General features: G+C 34.9%; 2 protein-coding genes and 1 pseudogene across 2 annotated transcripts; 1 reads left to right on the forward strand and 2 right to left on the reverse strand.

The window, feature by feature from the left end:
* Positions 1-50: 50 nt before the first annotated feature.
* LOC118581850 lies at positions 51-8204 on the reverse strand (annotated as a pseudogene).
* Positions 8205-8529: 325 nt separating this feature from the next.
* LOC118581851 (olfactory receptor 4F15-like) lies at positions 8530-9471 on the forward strand. The gene has a single exon (XM_036184268.1). It carries the CDS (start codon positions 8530-8532, stop codon positions 9469-9471), a length of 942 nt encoding a protein of 313 aa, XP_036040161.1.
* Positions 9472-15902: 6431 nt separating this feature from the next.
* On the reverse strand, positions 15903-20358 carry LOC118582757 (olfactory receptor 4K3-like). The gene is made up of 2 exons (XM_036185840.1): positions 19454-20358; positions 15903-15939 (listed from the first exon to the last, which is right to left on the reverse strand). Exons 1-2 carry the CDS (start codon positions 20353-20355, stop codon positions 15903-15905), a joined length of 939 nt encoding a protein of 312 aa, XP_036041733.1. The 5' UTR covers positions 20356-20358.
* Positions 20359-23203: the final 2845 nt, after the last annotated feature.

The raw sequence follows: 23203 nt of genomic DNA on the forward strand, positions 1-23203 counted from the left end.
ATATTTGTGTTTATAATTCAGTATTCAGGTTGTATATTCTTGTGAGGAGCTTAGCAGACACTTTTCCTACTCAGGAGTTGTTTACTCAGTCTCCTCATTGACACCTTCATGTCTTTGTTCCTCAGTGTGTAAATGGCAGGGTTCAGGATGGGTGTAATCATGAAGTCCAGAATGGCAAGAAATTTATCCACTGGGAAAGTAGGAAATGGCCACATGTACACGAAGATGCATGGTCCAAAGAACAAAACCACCACAGAGATGTGAGCAGAAAATGTAGAGAGGGCCTTAGACAAACTGCCCAAGGACTGTTTCTATATGGTGAACAGTATGAAGATGTGGGAGACAATCAATAAGAAAAAGGTAGTGACAGAAATTTATTCACTGTCATCAGTAGCCAAGAACTCCATTCTGTAGGTGTCTATGCAGGCCAATTTGATGAACCTAGGAAGGTCACAGTAAAATCTATCTATCTCATTAGAACCACAAAAGGCAAATGGACAACAAAAGCTAATTGAGCCACAGAGTGAATTAGACCAATAATCCATGAACCAATTAGAAGCAAAAGGCACATCTGTGGGCTCATGATGATCAGGTAGTGGGGGGGGCTTGCATATAACCACATATCTGTCCCAGGCCATGGCTACCAGCAACACCATCTCACATACCCCCAGGATATGAAGGACAAACTTCTGAAGGATACAGCCCTGGAATGAAATGGTATTATGACTGGAGTACAGATCAGAAATCAATTTAGGAACAGTTGAGGTAGAGGTACATTAGTCAACAAATGAAAGATTAGCTAAAAGGAAGTACATGGTGAATGTAAGTGAGGGTCAAAGACAACTGTAAGCACAACTGAGAAATTTACTAGAAAAATTGTTGCATATGATATTGTAGAAAATGCAAAGAGGAAACATTGTATTGGTTTGTAGATTGATTATCCCAAGTTGATTTCTAGAAAACTAATGCCAACTTAAGTTTTGTGCATAAGTAACATTTATTATATATCCTATATCATGAATATTATTAATGTTGTATAGTAGAAACCTATTAGCTACATAACTGTTGCATATATGCAATGGAAAAGCTTGAAGTTATTAGATTAAGTCATTTTACATATGTAAATCTGGAAGTATTTCCAATATGAAGATTGGAGAGTATTAAGTAAAATTAGTAATAGGAAAATTTTTATTTGAAAGAGAAATAATATTCAAGAATGCACATTAAGTACCATTGTTCAAGAATCTGGAAATGTAAGTAAGCTCCCATGTGGCTTTTACCTCATTATTCAGATGGCTGAAACAAAGTTATATGCCGTCAAGTTAAAAGTGGAATATTTTACAACAGAAGAGAATCAAGATAAACAGCTCTACAAATTCAATATAGTAATGTCAGAGTCATTTGAACAAACTTTAGAAATTATGCTATCAATTTTAAGTTTTATTCTCTTGTGGTCAGATAGGATGCAAGAAGTGATTTCAATCTTTTTGAATTTGTAAAGATTTATCTCACGTCCCATAATATGATCTATTTTAGAAAAGAAACCAGGTGTTACTGAATAGAATGTGTATTCTTTGGTGTTTGGTTGAAATATTCTGTAGATATCTGCTAAGAGTCTCTGATGTATGATTTAAATTAATTTTGATGTTTCTCTAGATGCTTTTGTTGTTGATTTAGTTTTTTGTTTGTTTGGTTGCTTTTTGTTCAGATGACTTGTTTTTGGGAGAAAGCAGAGTACTGAAATTATTTACATTTAGTAGATTTATGTTAATCTGTGTCTTTAAAGGCAGTAGTATATTTTTAACAAAATTACATACCTCAGAATTTGGTACACATATATTTAGGATAGTAATGTCTTTTTGGTTAACTGTACCAATGGTTAGACTTGAGCATCCTTTGTAACTCTCCTTATTAGTTTTTCTTTTAAGTTTATTGTAGCAAATACTAGGATGACAATGCCTGATTGTGTCCTCATTTCATTTCACTAGAGTATTTTTGTCCATCCTTTTATTCTAAGGAAGTGCCTATCTTTAATGTTAAGATAAGTTTCTTATAGACAACAGATAGATTGATTTTTGTTTCTTTATCCATTCATTCAACCTGTGGTGTGTAAACCTCGTATTGAAATATGTGTGTTAAACATGGTCAGGAATGCCTGTTGTGAAATAATCTTTTTGTACACAGTGAAGAAGCATCACTTGGATTGGTTTAATAAAAAAGCTAAAATCCAATAGCTAGGCAAGATTTTAGGGGCAGAGAGAATACTGGGAAGAAGAAGGGTGAGATGACAAGGGATGAAGAACAAGCAAGACATACAGGACGAGAGGTAACAGCCACGAACCACATGGAAGCACATAAATTAGTAGAAATGGGTTATATTTGTTATATATATTCTAATATATAATATAATTTATATTTTATATTATAAGAACTAGTAGAAACAAGCCTAAGCAATTGGCTGAGCTTTCATAATTAATAATAAGTCTCTGTGGGGTAGTTTGGGAGCTAGTGGGCAGCACAAATAAAGACTCCCTACAAATGCTATTATAGTTAGCTTATTTTTACCAAAATTACACTTTGCACAAGAAGTAGCCTCTTTAGCAAATATTGCTAGGAAAACAATATTTCCACATATAGAATAATAAACTAGATTCTTAAGTCAACAGTAAACTCATAGCATACCTTAGTTTCACAGCTAAAACTTTTGGAGAAAATGTAGGAAAACCACTATATAAGCACAGGCATGGAATTTATGAATATATCCTCTACCTACTTGCTCAGGAAATAATACCAATAATTGAGAAAATAGATCTTATAAATTTTAAAGGCTTGCACATATGAAAGAAAACAAATAAACAAGTAAAGAAAGCGCCCACAGGATAGGCATATACATTTACTAGCCATGTATCTAGGATGAGATTAACAATACAATGAATACATGGTCTAATGTAAAGAATAAAGTTCTCAAAATATGAAGTACAATGTCTTTTCAACATGAAGGTGTGTTTGACTTCACTATCCATCAGAGTAAGAAAAATTAAAAATACATTGAGATTCCATTTCACCCCAGCCATAATGGTAGTCATTAAGAAAAGAATAAACATTGCTAGGATGTAGGATGACTAAAAGGGAACCCTTACACACTGTTAATGGAAATGTCAACTACACCCCCATGGAAATTTCTAAATTAATAAATCAAATTAGTAAGAGATCCATCATATAAGTCAACTATGCCATTCCTGATTATTTGCCTACAAGTTCTAAGCCAACTTTTTTTTTATCCTATCTGTGTGTTATAGCAATGGCATAAACTGTCTACTTGATATGCTCATATCTACAACCCTTCCACTGATATTAGCTGAGGAAGGAAGTAACTTAAAGACAGTCTACTGCCTGGGAATAGTGATTTTCCTTAAAGAAATTATTGTTTGTGATTTAATACATGGCTGGTTCCTTGACCTTTAAACTTATTCTTTAATTAAAGATTTAGTATTAGCTTGCTCTTTCTACCATGGGGATTCCAATGCAGAATTCCCAGGATGAATGGACTGAGGACTATTAGGACACCAGTATCAAGTGGTCACTGAGAGCTGGTTTTTGTGCTGTGGTGATCTAACTTCCTAGTTATGTAACAGAAGTACTCACAGGAACTAGCAAAAAAAAGTTAAAAACAGCTGAAAATATTGCTTACTAACATACATTTTCTTCTTCATTTTTCTGATCAGGTAAGTAAGAAAAAAGAGAAGTGGGTGGGCTTTTGAGGTATCAGAAGGATAACCATTCTCTCTCTTGGCCCATTCACCATCATTTATTAAATGTCTTTTAAATGCTGAGTTTTCATACATTATGAGACATACATTACTCTATTAAGTGATTTTTTTTAAACTGTGTCTGAAGGATATTAATAAATGTGTTAAATTCACTAGTGAATTTTTTTTCTTTTACTGCCTACACTGTTGGGTTAGATTAATCTATTCAGTTTCTCATATTTATTCAAGGGAATCTTACAAAATACTTCAGTTTCTATTACAGGTTTTGTCTTATGTGTCTCACATAATAGGATAGTAACCAAAGTGTTACACTTTAGGAATCCCAAGTCTTACAGTTCCTGGATGAGACTATGCAGGAGTAGAGAATGAGAGCCATCATTTTTAACTTTACCAAGGATGCCTTTGCAACACAAATGTGCCTTACTTTCTAGCAATACACATTTAGAGTGTCAATTATACTTCAGTGCCTTTAAAGCCTCTACACTTAGTTACAGAAAAGTAATTTGTAGTTCATAGAACAGTGACTATAAGATTATTAGAAATTGCCTATTTTTCACAGATGGATTGGTTTTCATATGGCATTAAAGTTTTTCTGGTAGGTCACAGAGGCAAGTTGGATAAGATTATGTTTTAAATTAAAACCAAATGCATCATATAAATTTCTTACATATGATTAAGTATTGTTTTTTAACACAATTGAAGATATTGATATTTATACTTTTTTTCCTTCTATTTTATCTTATACTTATAAAAACCTTAAGGATATGAGTAGTCTATTACCTATTAGTGGGTAAATCACATTTTTCTGATAATAAAACATTGAAAATAAACCTTTTGACTAATGCTTCTAAAAAATATATAAACACAATTATTGGACAATAATATCTAAAAACACATTACACAATAACTTCATAAATTTCATCAGGGATAAGAGGTGATAGTTTCAAATGGGTCACTTTAATAATAACATCAATTTGTAGTGACTTTCTCTATTGGAAAGATGTTATAAACACTTATTAAGTAAGTATTTAAAGTTATTTTAACAAATTTGTGATAGTACAGAGTTGAAAATATCATAAGTTCTATAATTCTAATCATTACTCAAAACAGAAATGGGCAATATCAAAGACTCACTATAGAACCTAGGAAAGACAAAATTTGTGTTCCTTCATTTACATTTCAATTATATTTGAATTAACATGATTAGTGAAACAGCCATGATTGATGATTCCAAACAATTGGTTAGTAGTACATTTTATATTTAGTTTTAAAACTATTTAATCTTTGTTGGAAAAATAATTTCTTATGTAGAAATACTCAGTGATATAAACAAACTCTAAAAGAAATACCCACTGAGATAACAACTGTAGGTACCCAGAGAAGGACATATAGATGAAACCATAGCAAATACAGTGAAATTTAAAGCTTGAGCCAAATTACTTCATCCATAATAAATGAGAAATAGCATAAGATAATTGCCACAAATAATATCCTCAGTTCTCACTGCTGCCATTCTTTAAGAAGAATTAAAGATACCAGGAGAAGCACACCTGAGCTACATTGCAATGTGAGTTTTGCAAACTTTTCTGGACAGAGTTGAATCACAAATGAATGGAGTACATTTACCAAGGAAGAAGTGAGGATATAAATATCTAAGAAAGAATATTTAGCCAACAAAGAACATAGCAGAAATCATAAGGGCATGTCAGCATTTCTGTTCAAAAGTGCCCCTAAACTGGCTACACACCCCAAGCTCACAAAGATTTGGATTAGACAGGGGACCCTGAATACAGTCCCCAGTAACTGCAGAGTAGATTTCAACAAATACACACTCATGTCAAATCTTCTTTTCATGTTGATTATTCTGTAGGATTTGCTACCATTGGAAGTCTTCTCTATAAATTATTTTGTTTAAAAAATAATAATCTATTCATGCACTCTTCAAATATCAATAGAGTCAGACTATTCCTTGGATAATTTTCCCTCTAATTTGTTAAACTCAATTTCTATACTTGGTGACAAGCAGGTGACTAGGAACTGATTCATCCCATGAAGTGCCCAACATACTCTAATTGGCAATGTATGTTTGCAGTTGCATAGGCATGAACAAAATAGAATAAAATATTGTGAGCCAAGAAACTAGATGAGCTATCTAATCATCCATGTGTCTGAATAATTTTGAATGATTATTGGATAAATGTGTGGGCTGCAATTTGTGACTAAGGTACTGTCTTTATGGACATGCAAAGAACAACCAGTAAGATAGTCAAATGTCACCCACGATTGTCAACAGTCTTATGATGGATGGCTGTATAAAATAATACAAGAACTCAAAGGTCTAGGTCTATCACAGGCTGCAAAGGGAGAAGAAACTGTCCTGACAAAGATGAGGCATGAAGTTGGCATGTGGATAAGAAAAAGTCTGCACAAATACAGGCCTGTAGTAATTCAAAAATAGCAAGCAAGAAAACAAACAGGATTATTCAAGTGATTGAAGAAAATTGGGAAGCACTTTTGAATTATAAGAGAAATTTACATGTTTGAATGGGAGATAGTCTGTGTGGCTTGAGGATTGTGAACTTAGCAAAAGTCATTGAACTTATTAAAGAAGGATTACAATAAATCAAGTAACCCTTGTATAATTTGCTCAACCTAAGTCCCGCTCTGTTTCATCCTAGATGTTACTAATATAATTCTTACCATACAGTGACCTTGTGTTTGGACCTGCTAGCATTGACACTACAATGTTTCCTTTCAGCTATAATATAATATCACATCACATCTGTAAAACATAGGATGCCTACCTAGTCTTGTGCAACCTACAAAGTCCCATATCATTGTTTAGATTATGTAGACAAGAAACTTGTACTATGTTGTTGGAGTGATAAGCTTGGGAGCCTGGCATGCTGCTGAGTGGCAACATGGAAAGCCAGTGGTACAGGACCAAGAAGGAGCTTGAATGCATGGTGTTCAGTTCAGTCTTCATAAAGTATTGTTTTATAAAGGAGGAAATAGTTTTAAAAATACAAGAGTTTAACAAAATATTACAAGGAAGAATAAATTAAAATTTTAAATGGGGCACATTGAAATTGATCTTTGACTATATTTAAATATACTGAAATTATAATTTACTATATACAAGAAATAAGTAAATACTAGCTTAAAACCAATAACATTTACTTCTGTTTTCTTTTGGCATTCTAGTGTTAATTTTAAAAATGTTTTCTAAGTTATTTTTATTTTCTTACAAATCAGAATATGTTACAAGCATGTTTGCTTTTATATTATTTTCTGTGAAGAAATTAAAGCTTTACTCACCTGAATATATTATGACTAGTCTATTTTTTATTCAAGTTACATTATTTTTAAAAGTAGTTGATGATATAATATTTACCCAACAGCACATGGTATGACATCTCCTTAAAGTTTCATATAGTGGAATATTAGTCTAAGACTATCTTGCTTTAGCTGATGCATGATTTCATATTTTGAGTTTCAGTGAAAAAAAATGTCTGTCCTCAGAGTTCCACTTGTGATATTTTCACTTATGTTCACAGTTTTCTGCATACAAAATAGTAATCTTAAGATTTTAAATTTACACATCTTTCATTACATGTGGTATGAGTCTAGTTCAATACTGATTATATGGACTTCCTAATTCATCCATAGCCTTTATCTATTTGCTATAAATTTCATTTTATCTATATTTTAATATTTATCCTCTTAAATTCATCTTAATATAAAGGCTTGGATAGAATATTTAAATTTTAGAATGAAAGAGCACCCATTCTTCAGTAAACATTGTCCTGTAGGTCCATTCTTACTATGGTCTTTCCACACAATTAAAAATATGTGTATTATATTTTTTAAATGTATTAACCTAGAAATTAAACACATTGTACTCCCAAAAGTCATTCTTTTTTCCTCCTAAGTTTGTTAATCTGGCACCATTTTATGAGAAATTTCTTCCTTTTAGATCTGTTTCACATCATTCCTTGATAAACTTACAGTTGATCTGTGATTTCCTTCTCATACATCCTTCCACTACTTTCTTCATACTATGGCTACTAATTATTCTTAAAGTGTTAACACAACTCCCTTAAATCCTCATGAATGTTTGTAGACCTATTTATTAACACAAACGTGAAATATCTGAATCAGAAACTTACTGATTACTTACTTGTTGCTGAGTTTTTGGTTATGTTATACTCCTGGTATTTCTAAATAATTTTCAACCTGTAAATAGCTCTCACTCACTCACTCATCTAACATTATTGATTCTTTATTTCCAGGGTTGGGGATTTAACTCAGTGGTAGAGCACTTGCCTAGCAAGCGCAAGGCCCTGGGTTCGATGCTCAGCTCAAAAAAAAAAAAAAAATAGACACTTTCCAGAGTGGTGTGTGAGCTAATATATCACTCAGCTTCTTATTCATGTCGATACAACTTACTCATAATAGCACACATAAGGTTATTACTCATTTCATTTCTCATTTCACATCTAGACAGAACGCTGTATGAAGACAGAGTCTGTGTTTATTGCATATAATATAGTAACTGCATAATGCACTTCTACATACTTATCAGCCCAGTTGTTGAACACTTGTTAAATGAATGAGCAAATATGTTTTCCAAGGACATTTATACATGAGATTGAAGATTTTTAACTAATATCAGCACTTGCTTCTTTTAAAATTATAGTACATTCCTTTATAATTTTTTTATTTTTCCTGTTTATTTCAGGAAATAAAACAAAGATTAATGAATGAAACAAATTACACAGAGGTGTCTGAATTTGTGTTTCTGGGACTTTCAACATCTAGACCAATACAACATTTCTTCCTTGCCTTCTCTATGGTGCTTTATGTAGCCATTTTGCTGGGAAACACCCTTGTTGTGCTTACAGTGGCCTTTGACCCACATTTACATTCCCCTATGTACTTTCTTTTGGGAAACCTCTCGTTCATTGACTTATGTCTTTCTACTTTAACTGTCCCCAAAATGATTTCTGACCTGTACTCTGGGCACAATACCATCTCATTCCAGGCCTGTGTCTTCCAGATATTTGTCCTTCATGTCTTAGGGGGATCTGAGATGGTGTTGCTGATAGCCATGGCATGGGACAGATATGTGGCCATATGCAAGCCCCTCCACTACCTGACCATCATGAGCCCACGGACTTGCCTTTTGCTTCTTTCTAGTGCTTGGATTATTGGGTTCTTGCATTCAGTGGCCCAGTTAGCTTTTGTTGTCCATTTGAGATTTTGTGGTCCTAATAAGATCGATAGTTTTTACTGTGATCTTCCTAGGTTCATCAAACTGGCCTGCATAGACACCTACAGAATGGAATTCATGGTTGCTGCCAACAGTGGCATCATTTCTATTGGCACCTTCTTTTTATTGATTGTTTCCTACATTCTTATCCTGTTCACTGTATGGAAACATTCATCAGGTGATTTGTCTAAGGCCCTCTCTACACTTTCTGCTCACATCTCTGTGGTGGTTTTGTTCTTTGGACCATGCATCTTCGTGTACATGTGGCCATTTCCTACTTTCCCAGTGGATAAATTTCTTGCCATTCTGGACTTCATGATTACACCCATCCTGAACCCAGCAATTTACACACTGAGGAACAAAGACATGAAGGTGGCAATGAAGAGACTAAGTGATCAGTTTCTGCATTTTAGGAAATGTCCTGAATAACACCTTTGAACACGTCACTTAGAGTGAGTTAAATATGTTCAAATAGTAAATATCATGTACAACTATATTTTTCTTTCTGATTCTTTAAGTTAATAGAATCACCTCAAGATTTATCTATGATGCTGTAAATGACATAGAATCCTAATCTTTATGGGAGATTAAAATCCCTTTTTACAGAAATCAACTTTTTTTAAAGATTAGTTTATTTTTATTTTATATATAAGTGTTTTTCCAGTGTCTTGGATACACCAGTCATTGCATGGATGCAGTGCCTGCGGATGCCAGAAGATGGCATCAGATCCTCTGGAACTGGAGTTACTGATGCATGGGAACCAGTGTGTGGTACTGGAAACCAAACCTACGTCTTCTACAACATTCAGTGCTCTTAACCACTGAGTCATTGCTCTAGCCACAAAGAAGAATTTCTTCATTCACCAATGAAAGTACGTTTTTTTTCAACTTTAATAAACATGCGAATCCAAATATCTTTGTGGATGTGTATAGCCAAATTATTTCATGAATTAATTTTCTGAGGAAGATCCTTAATGTTTTCTATTACGGCTGTACTAATGAAAATTCTGGCTAACAGTATCGAATAATTCACTTTTCTCTATCATCTTGCCAATGTTATTTTTAATGTTTTATTAGTGTATATTAATTATACATAACAGTGAGTTTTCATTTTAATACATGTGAATAAATTGCATTCATTCCCTACTGTGGTCTCTTGCCAAACTATCACACCTCCTAATCCCCCTTTATCTTCCCAACTAGCTTCTACTTTCATGACTTCTTTTGTGACCCAATGGGTTTTACTAGGGTTGTTTATAGGAGCAGACCATTTTGTCAGTGGCGACACCACTGAAGAAAATGTTAGACCCTTCCTGATCTGTACTTGTCATAGTATAAATCTTCAGGAAGTGGTGACCCCTCTATGAAGACCAACTTGTATGACTAGATTTTGATGGGTCCAGTCAAGTAGAGTTCTTATAAAGATAATTGTAGCTGTTGTGAGTTTGAGTGTAACAACCCTGTCATTCCCAGATGTCAATATTTCACACACCTCTACCCTTTATCAACTTATTACATTCATTCCCCCCTTATTTTTTCATGGATCCTGATTCTTTAATGGCCTTGGAGGAAGTTATGTACATGCCTTTATACCACTGGTCAATCACACTCATTTTCTTCTCAGTATTTTACCAGCTATGCATCTATGCATTCACCACTGCTCATTGCAAAAATTAGCTCCTCTAACATAAGCTGAAAGTATACATTGTTCTATATGCATAAACATAATTATTTAAAAGGCAATCTGACAGGCATATCATGTCCATTTGCTAGAACCAGCTGTTTTCCTCATAGGACCTATAAACTTCCCCACACATGGGCCTTTTATCAGGATTAAAGAAACATATATAAATTTTGCCTTACTTATCAAGCATCAAATACAACCATAAAGTGGTTAATTACACCCAGAACAGACTTTTCACTATAGTATAAGTGAGCTATATCTCTGAAGAATGATATTGTTGTGCACACAGTACAAAGCTGAGTAAGATGACTAATGATAATCTCCCAAGAAACTACATAAAATACTCCGGTATTACAAGGGAGTAACTAGCAGGGAGGAAACTTCCAGCCCAGTCCCAGATTAGTTTCTCTATGTCCTGACAAAGGCATGTGGTATCTTCAGCAATTTTTTTCTGTCTAGTAATAGTGACCAACCAACAACTATATTATTATGGGGGCTTATGAAGACTTCCTGACCAATAACTCACAAAGAAATATGCTACACCTGGCACTGGAATTTTCATTCCAATACCTGAAGACTTCTGTAAACACCTTTATTTACTCGCACAGGTTGCCTCTTACCAAGATCTAATTATGTCATTTTTTTCATTAGCTTTTGAAGTATCAGCTTTGTCAAACATCATTAGGTTGGTCGACCCTCTCTCCAACTCCACTTCTCCCCACTAATCCCCACCCTTCCTCACTGTTGAAATCATCCTACTCTCAGTGTTCCCCTTCCCACTTCCATATCATATGCATTCTATGTCCTACCACCCTTACAAAGTCTTTCTCACAGGCCTCCTTCTGTCTCCTAGTCTCTTCACATACTTATTTCAAAAAAAAAAAAAAAAAAAAAAAGGACGCATCTAAAGCTTAGAGGCTAGGGTGCACATATGAGAGAGAATGTGAGGGCTTCATTTTGAGCCTGAGTTTCCTCACTTAATATAATATTTCCAGTGTTAAAATTTATCTTATAAATTTCATAATTTTATTCCTCATGACAATAAAATTCCATAGTGTATATGTACCAATTTAAGAGTTTTCATTCACCAGAAGATGAATATCTTTGCTGACTCTATTTTTCTGCTATTTTAAATAGAGTAGAAATAAATATAGCTGTGCAGTTAACTCCAAAGAATCCTTTATGTACATGATCAGAAATAGTATGGATAAAAGTTCTAGGAGTTTTGTTTGTTTGTTTGTTTGTTTGTTTGTTGAGAGACAGAGTTTCTCCATGTAGTTTTTGGTGCCAGTCCTGGATCTCAACTCTGTAGACCAGGCTGGCCTTGAACTCACAGAGATCTGCCTGGCTCTGCCTCCCAAGTGCTGGGATTAAAGGCTACTTTTATAGTTATTTTGAGAATTCTTTGCAATATTTTCTGTGGTTTATGTACCAGTTTACACTCTCACCAACAATAAAGATTCCCTTTCTCCACATCCTTGGCAGAATTTGTTGTCATATGTTTTACTGAAGACAGCCATTCCAACCATGATGAGATAGAAACTAACAGTAGTTTTAATTTGCATGTCTCTGATAGCAAATATGCCTGCCATTGATGTCTTTGACCTATTTAGAGTTTGTTTTGTACAGGATAATAAATAAGTCTAATTCTATTATTCTCTATGTGTATTCCCAGGATCACATGTTAAAGATGTTGTATATTCTCAAATTTCTGTTTTTGTGAAGTATCAGGTGGCTGTAATCATATGTACTCACTTTTGTGTCTTCTCTTTTACTCCATAGATCTGTGTGTCTGTTTTTATGCCACTACCATGCTGTTTTTATTATTATACCTCTGTAATATAACTTGAAATCTGGTGGGTAATCCCTCCAGCATTGTTTGTTTTTGCTCTGGATTGCTTTGGCTATTGGGAGTCTTGTGTGCTTTTATAAATTTTAGAATTTTTTTTCCATTTCTGTGAAACATGTCATTTCTTTTACATATTTCTCTGGGTAAGACTTCAAGAACAATTTTGAAGTCATGGAGAGAGCAGAAATCCTTCTCTTGTTCCTGAGCTTTATAGAAATACTTTGTGTTTTTTCTCCATTTAACTTGATGTCGGTTACAAGTTATATAGATATAGCATTTATTTTATTGATGTATGTCTCCTCAATTTCTAATATTTTCAGGGGTTTTAGCTGAGGGTAGTGTTTGATTTTATCAAAGGCTTTTTAACATTTTTTTTCTGAGTTCATGTGGGCAGTCAAATGTAGTAGGAAGGTTTCTCTGGTCCCACCAAGCCCGTGGCAGGAATTCACAATGCTGCTTAGCTAAGGCGGCTGGCAGCCAGCTCCATCTCACAGGCAGCTGTTGGGAGATGAGTATCTGTGCTGCTGCTGGCATGAGACTGTGAAACTAGGAAGCCTAGTGTGGCTCCACTTCTGTGCATTCAGAATCTTTAAGCATTTTTAGGTCTATGTGGACCAATGCCCCATGTTGGGCACCAATTGTAGATAAATTTCTAAATGGTTTTATTGAATAAAAAACATGGAGCCAGATATAGGGGTGAAAACCTGAGAGATCAGGGAAATAGGAGAAAACACTGCTAACCTTACCTCATCAACTCCGCTTCTTCAAAAAGTGAACTACTTTCTGTCTACCCATGCCTATAAGGCCTGCTGTTCTGCCATCTGATTGGCACTCTCTCTCTCTCTGTTCAGCTACATCACTTCCTGTAGCTGCCCAGCTCTGTCACTTCCTGTCTGTTTGTACAGACCTGCAGACTTCCATGGTAACTAGTGTTGGAATTTAAGGCATGTGCCACCACACCTGGCTCTGTTGCCAGTCTGGTCTTGAACTCACATAGATCCAGATAGATCTCTGCCTGCCAAGTGATAGACTTGAAGGCATGTGTTGCTATTGTCTGACTTCTATATAGTGGCTGACTTTTTCCTCTGATCTCCCCAACATTGTGTGCCAAATGTAGTTGGAAGTTTTTTTTGGTCCTACCAAGCTCCCGCAGTCCCTCAGCACACTTATAAAATAATCACTCAGAAGCTTACATTAATTATAACTGCTTGGCCATTAGCTCAGGCTTATTACTGACTAGCTCTTGCACTGACTAGCTAGGATGTCTTTCTGTATGCTATGAATATGTATTGCTCCCATTGGTTAATAAATAAAGCTGCTTTTGTTTATGGCTAGGTAGGATGGAGGCAGGCAAGAAATCCAAACAGAGATACAGGAGAAGGGTGGAGTCTAAGGAGGAATATACCAGCAGACCAATATTGTCATGGCCACGTGTAAGTACTTAGATTAATGGAAATGGGTTAATTTAAATGTAAGAGTTAGCCAGTAATAAGCCCAAGTCATTGTCCAAACAATTATTATTGACATTAAACCTCTGAATGATTATTTTATGAGTGCCTGCAAGACTGAGCAGAACACAAAAAGGCCTCCAGCTACATTCAAGAGGATCTGAGCTAGAACTGACCTGAAAATCTCCTCAAATGGTGTAAGATGAATCTCTTTCTAAAAGAAGAAAAGAGGATATGATATAGATATGTATAATATAGATATAATAGGATGAAATGATAGCTTATTGAGTCTACATTTAAAGAGCAACAACTTGTTTAAAATGTTTTACATTGTCATGGATTTTAGTTTATTGATAAGAATTTAAAGTTAATTTTGTTATACTGTATGTATATTTCTATGCTTGTTTAAAGTATGTTTGTGCAGTTCATTTGAATTGCAATATATACTTAAGAAATACAGATTAATAGTTAATCACCTATGATAATCAACCTTATAATCATATTAGTTCTTTTTTAGGTATACAAAGATATATTTCAGATAAATAGGTAATCTTCAAACACTTCAAAGATCTACAGAATGTGGCATTTAAAATGTTTTAAAAACTTTTTAAACAATGAGACATGTCTGCTCCCAGCAGCATCGATTTACTTCTGAGAGGAGGATGGGCATCAAAGACACTCTTTATGGAGTTTATATTCTTCTTGGCAAAAATAGCTATTTGGACAAGAGACTGCTCTTGTTTGAACTGCTGATAATATGTTGTATAAACAGGACATACAGGACCCATAGGAAAATGACCACTGGATTTGCCAAAGTGGGGCAAAATGGTTCTTCAGGTTCCTGCTTTGCAGAGGAGACTGCCAAATATTCTACAGGACACAGAGAGAAGCCACTCAAATACTCTAGACCTATTGGCTGAAGATGGATGCCCTAATGTTTCAGAGGAACTTTGGATGACTGTCCCAGCAGGCAGCTGTCTCTGTTATTTCCAGAATTTTGGAAGTTGCTTACAATACATTTCCTGTTTACTTGGGTAATATTATATCCTTCTGGGGTCTTTGATGTAGTTGAAGACTAGATAGTTATAGTTATGGTTTTCCTTAGACATGATAAAAGATAAATTATATATAAAACTTTACACTCACAAATATAGGATAGATAGAATATTTTCTTCAATTTTGCCAAATACAAATAGACTAGATATTGCAACTATAATTCTTGCTTGGTAACTGTTCTATTATATGTAATTTTACTATGTTAAAGTTAAAACCTTCCTTTTTGATTAGACAAACAAGAAGTCCTGTGGGATGCCTTTCTGTATGCTATGAATATGTGTTGCTCTGATTGGTTGATAAATAAAGTCATTTGGACTATGGCAAGTCAGATTGCATCTAGGCAGGAAATTGAAGAAAGAATGAGAGAAAGAAGAAAGGCTGAGGGGAGAGAGATGCCAGCACCATCAGGAGAATCAAGATGTGAAATTATTGGTAAGTCATCCATGGCTGCCCATGTGGCAACTTATAGATTAATAGAAATGGGTCAAGTTTTAAGATCTAGCTAGCAAGAAGCTTGCCATAGTCCATGGAATTTGTAATTAATATTAAGCTTCTTAATGAGTATTTTATAAATGGCTGTGGGACCTTGGGGCCGGGAGAGACTGGAGAAACCTTCTGGCTACACTGAGGACCAGCACTCATCATACCAAAAGGCAAAAAGTCGTGTAAACATCCATAGGAAGGAAGCAATCAATAGTACCACACTACAAACTATAACAACCAGCATGGTATAATAATCCTAAGGGCACAATAATGGCACACTTACCTGGGGAGTAACCAATTCTTCTTTAATCAACCTAAGGCCCCTTCAACAAGAGGGAAATCACATCTGGTACTGGAAACCTAGAAAATTACCCAGGGTTTGTGATTTCATGGATCTTGGGGGGAACATACAACCACTACTTTATTAAAACAGCATAATCCTTGAATATTCTCTAAATATTTATCCTTCTAAACATAGAGAAGTATAGTTTTAACCTTCATCAAGAAATTTTCTCTTTGCAACAGATAAAGACCATTACAGAAAACAACTGGCCAAACACAGTGTTGGGAAACCCATTCCCAGCTGATACATCAACAATATAACTCCTGCAACTAGTGCTCAGGTATAATAGCAGAAGAGGAAACATGAAGACTGTAAGAGCAGAGGAACAGGAAGTTTTCTGAGATTGCATCTCTGTACCATGTCTTGCTTTTTTAATTTCAAAGAATCTGCACTCAATTAAATCTTACCAAAATGCTGACAAACTGGACCCAAATAAGAACAACAGAAATAGACATGCTAATATGGAAGGGGGAAGCACATGAAGTGTCAACCCTAGACAAAGAACAGCTAAGGAATACTGAGAACTGAAGAAACAGTCTTCTCCATGAAAGGGCATACTCATCGGTTATCCAACCAAAGATCGTCAGTCTGGAAAACATAAGCATACAAGTAGTAACAAGTAGTCAATGAACTAAGCAGGTTGTATTTATATATTTAGAAGTGTGTGTGTGTGTGTGTGTGTGTGTGTGTGTGTGTGTGTGTATTGTGATAATAAGTAAAGAAAACAAGACCATCAGTTTGAAAGAAAACAAGAATGTTGGGTACCTCTGAAGGGTTGGAGGGAAATGAAGAGAGGAGAGAAAGGATATAGTTGTAGTATGATCTCAAAAATTCTAATTAAATACTTTAAGGAATAAAATGTAGACTTTCTTCAATTCTTCAACCAACCCTGGAAACTAATAAAAAGTGACTAAAAGCTTAAAGCAGCACATATGATTGGAAAAGTACAAAAGTAAATAGTGAAAAATATTTTGTAAGTTGAAGTCAGCTTTCTGATTGAGGCAACTGAATCTTCAGTCCAAAGCAAGCTTATTTACTTACTCTTAGATAAGAGTATAATTGTTAGAGAGTTAAATTAAAAGAAAGAGTACAATTAAAGAGTACAGTTGGATAAGAACACAGTTGATCCCCTGATATTAGCACTTGAATATATTCCTGTCTATAGGAAAAATTCCATGGTCCACTCAGGATCTGAGATGAGTTCATGGATTTGGTTGGATAGCAATCCACCTTCACAGCAATCTACACAGAGAACTCCATTACATCTCTTATCAAGCTCCATAAATGAAAACCAGAAGTCATTAGGACAATGATCATTGTGGTGGTATTTTATTTGTGCTGAAATGTGGTGATATTTTATTTGCATTTTAATAAATACAATTTGCCTGGAGATCAGAGGAATAGGAACAGCCATTATAAGTAAACAAAGAAGTCACACAACGGTAGCACATACCTTTAATCCTATCACTTGGCAGGCAGGAATCTGCCTGGATCTCTGTGAGTTCAAGGCCACACTGGAAACAGAACCAGGTGTGGTGGCACATGCCTTAAATTCCAACACTAATTAACCATGGAGGTCTGGAGATCTGTACAGACAGAAAGTGACAGACCTAGGCAGGAAGAGGAAATGATGTAGCTGGACAGAGCAAGCAGATGGCAGAACAGCAAGGCATGTAGGCCTTGGGTAGACAAGAAGTACCTTGCATTTGGAAGCTGCAGAGTTGGTGAGGTAAGTTTAGCTGTGGCTTTCCTTATTTCCCTGAATCTCTCTCAGGCCTTTCACCCCTATATCTGGCTCCATATTTTTTATTTAATAAGACCATTTAGAAATTCATCTACAGATCATGTTATAAAGGACTGGAGACTTCTGGCCTGCAGAAGGCACAATACTGGACAGATCAGAGATGTACAACCCTCCTTGGAACATGGGGGCAGTATCTCAATGCTGTTAGCCATCTTTCTTTTTTTTTTTTTTTTTCTTTTTCAAGACAGAGTTTCTCTGTGTAGCTTTGCGCCTTTCCTGGAACTCACTTGGTAGAACTCACTCTATAGTCCAGGCTGGCCTGGAACTCACAGAGATCCACCTAGCTCTGCCTCCCGAATGCTGGGATTAAAGGTGTGTGCCACCACTGCCCGGCCTCATTTTTTAAATTTTTATTTATTTATTTGTGTGTGTGTGTGTGTGTGTGTGTGTGTGTGTGTGTGTGTGTATTTGTATACATGAATATGTAAATATAGGTGCTCGTGTAGTTCAGAGGTGTTAAATCTCCTAGAATTGGAGTTATAGGTAATTGTGAGCCATACAATGTAAGTTCTGGACACTAAATTTGGGTTGCACTCTTTAATTGTTGAGCCATCTCCAGAACTGTGTTAAGAGTTGTTGACTACAAAGGGAGGCCTTTCCCCTTCTGAGGAGTGGACAGGGATAGGGTGGGATGGGGAGGAGGTGGGAGGTGGGAGAAGAGAAAGAGGGGGAACTGAGGTTAGTATGCCAAATGAAAAATAAATAAATAGTTATTAAATATTATGATTACTATTAAGTGCTAATATCATTTTCTGTGTTGAACTTTTGTTAAATATTTATTATAAATATCTCTTTAATTTTTTGGATAGATAACTAAAACTATCAAGAGTGGGTCTTTGGGAAGCCCTTCCCTTAGGCCAGGCAGCTTAAGCAAGGGATTATTTCCTGAATAATTCCTTTACTGGAAAGCAGATAGAATGACTTCATGAAAGTTCTGCTGCTTTACAGATTCCAAAGAAGCTGGGCAGTGGTGGCACATGCTTTTAATCCCAGCACTCAGAAGGCAGAGACAGGTGGATCTCTGTGAGTTCGAGGCCAGCCTGGACTACAGAGTGAGTTCTAGAGTTCCAGGAAAGGCTCCAAAGCTACACAGAGAAACCCTGTCTAGAAAAACCAAGATAGATAGATAGATAGATAGATAGATAGATAGATAGATAGATAGATAGATAGAGGAAGAAAGAAAGAAAGAAATAGATGAATAAATGAATGAATAAGTAAATAAATAAATAAATAATTCCAAGGAGACTTCAGAACCAAAGGAGACAATTACAATCATGACTGGGTATATTCTCCTATCCAGACTTAGGAATACTCTAGGCAAGAAAAGACTCAGAGGTTCAATCTGGTGGCTTAATAGGGGAGGTAGTTAGAGATTTGTGCCACATGCTTTGATAACTGATTTTATGATGGGATAATGAAGACTGAAGTAGCAGCAGCAACTGTAATAGGAACTGCTAATTTTTCATTAACATGCACTTTCACTAGAAATAACCAAAATCATAATTTAAAAGATTAGTACCATCCTATAAACAGGTTATTTTCTACCTAATGATCAATGAAATTTGTAAAACTGAAGTGACATAGATCTTTTAATTAGCATTATATACAACATCCATGAATTGGAGAATGTTTATAGTCAAGAAGATTAATTAGACCAGTGCGATTAGTTTAGGACCCTATAAGTTAACATTCTAATAATGTAAAAATTCTAAAATACCTACTGAAATCCATATACTAGCATTGTAATCTCTTCATAGCATTTTTAATATCCTTATTTCTCAGTGTGTAGATGGCAGGATTCAGGAGAGGTGTGATGACTGCATAAAACACAGCAAGAAACTTGTCCACCCAAGTGATGTTGACTGGCCACAGATAGATGAAGATACACGGCCCAAAAAATAATATCACCACTGTGATGTGAGCAGTGCAAGTAGAGAGAGCTTTGGATGCCCCATCCTTAGAGTGACGGCAGACAGTAATCAGGATATGAGAGTAGGAGATCAGCAACAGAATGAAGCATAGAGCTGCTAGTACCCCACTGTCACCATTTATCAAAATTTCTAGAACATAGATGTCCATGCAGGCTAACTTGAGGACCAAAGGAATATCACAGAAAAAACTGTCCAATTCCCGGGATCCACAGAAGGGCAGATTTATAATTATAACCAGTTGGCTGATTGAATGCACAAAGCCAATGATCCATGATGTCATCACTAACCCAATGCACATATGTCTGTTCATGATGCTGGAGTAATGGAGTGGCTTACAGATGGCTACATAACGGTCATAAGCCATTGACACAAGCAGTACCATCTCACCCCCTCCAAAGAAGTGTCCAAAGAAAATCTGACACATGCACCCTCCAAAGGAGATAGTCTTTTTTTCCTTGAGGAAGTCTGTGATCATCTTAGGTGTGGTGACTGAGGAAAGACAGAAGTCAATGAATGAAAGATTGGCCAACAGAAAGTACATAGGGGAATGAAGATGAAGGTCAATGATGATAATGAGTACAATAAATATGTTGCCCAAAATGGTGATTAAATAAAGTGAGGAAAATATCACTAAGAAGAAGGCCTGGAGCTCCCAAGAGTCACAAAGCCCAAGAATAATGAATTCAGACACCTCAGACTGGTTTACTTCCTCCATTTAGTTCAGTTCCAAATTAATCTAAAGGAAAATATACAGTATTAGATTGTGTGAATATCAGAGGATATGAATTAAAAGGACTTTTTCAACTCTCCTGATGGACATGATGTAACTCACTAATATTGGAAAAGATCTTGGCTTTTGAATATGACATTCCCTCTAGCATTCATACATATTGTGTCCTAGAAACTTTACTTTCATTTATTTACACAGATTAATTCTTGTACAAGTTCATAAGAAGAAATGTATGCTAATGAAATGGCCATTGACAAAACAATGAAATATTGTTCTGAAATGCAAGTGAAATATAACTATGTAAAATGTAGAACTATTTTAGTAAATGTAGTAATTAACATTTTCAAAGTAGATTTTTGACATAGTTTTTAGAAGATGAAACACAATGGAAAAGAACCATACTTTGTAAGGATGTGATAAAAACTATATATGAAATGAAAAGAAAAAAGAGAAAAGAAACAAAGTCAGGTGAGGCTAAAAATAGGTATGAAGCTGAGCACATAAGCATATTAAAGTATTCTTAATTTTTTCTTTATTGAATTTTATCATATCACATTTGTGTAATTTTATCATTAAGTAAACAGTTATGAATGGTGACAGAAACATTAAAAATAATGTGATATGAATGAGGAATATACTATAATCAAATCAATACCACATACTTAAAGTAAATGTGAATTTTTTAAAAAGAATCTTTAGGAGCTACATGATAGGAAAATAAACTTCTATATAAATTTAAAATATTAGAATAATAGCTCTTTAGTGAATCTTAATAATTATATGATTAATGAATGCATGAATAGATAATTTAGTAAAAAGTAGAAGTAGTAATACTAGTTCTAATAAAACTGTCTACATTGCTTCACAATAACAAGAGTTAATTGCATATAAAAATCCAGTGAAAAGTAAGACATTTAGCCACCTGTGATAAAGAAAAAGTTATGACTGTTGGAAACAAATATCCTACCCAATTACAGTGAATCAGGAGGCCTAGTATTCAGAAAGAAAAAGATCCATTTTTAAAGTTCATTTGGGGATTGGAAAGAGGACTCAATGGTTAAAAGCACTGGCTGCTCTTCCAGAACAGAGGACCTGATTTTAATTCTCAGCACGCATATGACAGTTTATAATCATCTGTAACTCTAATTCCAAAGTATCCAATGTCCTCTTCTGGCCTTCTAGGCACACAAGAGCTGCACAGACATACATACATGGAAAATACCCAAGAACATAAAAAAAAAACAAAAAACTGAGCAGTGGTGACACACGCCTTTAATTTCAACACTTGGGAGGCAGAAGTGGATGGATCTCTGTGAGTTTAAGGCCAACCTGGTCTACAGAGTGAGTTTCAGGACAGCCAGAGCTGTTACACAGAGAAACCCTGTTTTGAAAAAACAAAACAAAGCAAAACAGAACAGAACAACAACAACAAAAATGCTCATTCAGCCAAATGTGACTTAAACAGAGAATACACTATTTGACATTAACTTTCTATTAAAAACAAAATAGCCTCCAAGAAAATGAAATCTGGAAGTCAATAGGAAGTTAAATGAAAACAGATTGTGGTTAATAACATGGATGGGACTGGTGTCATTTCTGAGTTAGAAGACCCTAAGTATCTGAAACCGGGACAATATGGGTATGTAGTCACAGAATAGGATGACTCCCCCATTTCTAACATGTTTGTAATGTGCCTGCTGACTTTCACATGCCTTGGACCGAAAGGCCATAACTTTTAAAAGAGATGTATGTTCTCTGTGTTTTCACCAATGGAAGATATTTAGGGCTAATGAGGATAAAAGACATATACAAGTTTATTAGATTCCTTATGAGCACACTAGAGAATTTTTATCATAAATCATTTTGAATTAAATGCTTTAAACATATTTCAATCAAGTCAGAAAGTAGAAAATTTATTTCTTCTTGTTTTCCTTCTTCCTCTACATTTTCATTCCTCCCAACACTTTGCCCCTTCCACTTTCTTCTCTTTCTTGACACTTTGCTTCTCTCTCTTCTTCCCCTTTACTTTCTCTGCCTCCTTTTGATAGATCCCAATTTCAACAGATTTGCCAGACTTCATCAAATAACTCCCCAATGACAATTTCTGTTTCCTTATAACTGATGTTAGTTCATCATCCTCTATCAAAATTAGGAGTTATCTTAGAATTCCATTTGTAAATTAAGACCATACTAAAACATTTTTAACCACAACTTCATAATAATGGTAAGATATACATTCATTTCACAGCTGAAAAGAGTCAGCAGATAAACTATAAAATAATATATTTAATAAAAGAATGAGGAGGATTATTTTCTAGAAGGGAAAGTTGGTTATGGAAAGACTTCCTTGTTTACAAAGCAATAAGATTTCTATGAACTAAGGAGAAAATCATGAAAATCTTTCTTAAAATGTATTTCTTATGAACATATATATGTAGAATTATATGTAAATGTACATATAAGAAATATAAAAGTATAGGTAACTGTATGAAAATATTCTATATCTGTACTGACATACTCACAGCACTGATTATTATTCCAGGGTCTGAATATTATGCATTCTGCTTACTCTCATGTTCATAATAATATTCATAATCAAAATTATTAATGTGGTATTTGTATTCTGTAGTCTATTGTCAACCAGGTTTAAAGCAAGAACATAACTAGAAAGTGTCAACTGTACAAAGATTTTTCTATAATCAAAATAATAAAAACCATTTAATATTTAGTGAGTGCACAAAATTCTTCTGTGATTTTCTACTTCAGATTTTTAAGGCTATAAATGTTATGTTCAACAAAAAGTAAAACTCTCTGCTAAAATAAGCAAATACTC

The sequence above is a fragment of the Onychomys torridus genome, chromosome 4 (assembly GCF_903995425.1).
Source record: "Onychomys torridus chromosome 4, mOncTor1.1, whole genome shotgun sequence".
NCBI classification, from domain to species: domain Eukaryota; kingdom Metazoa; phylum Chordata; class Mammalia; order Rodentia; family Cricetidae; genus Onychomys; species Onychomys torridus.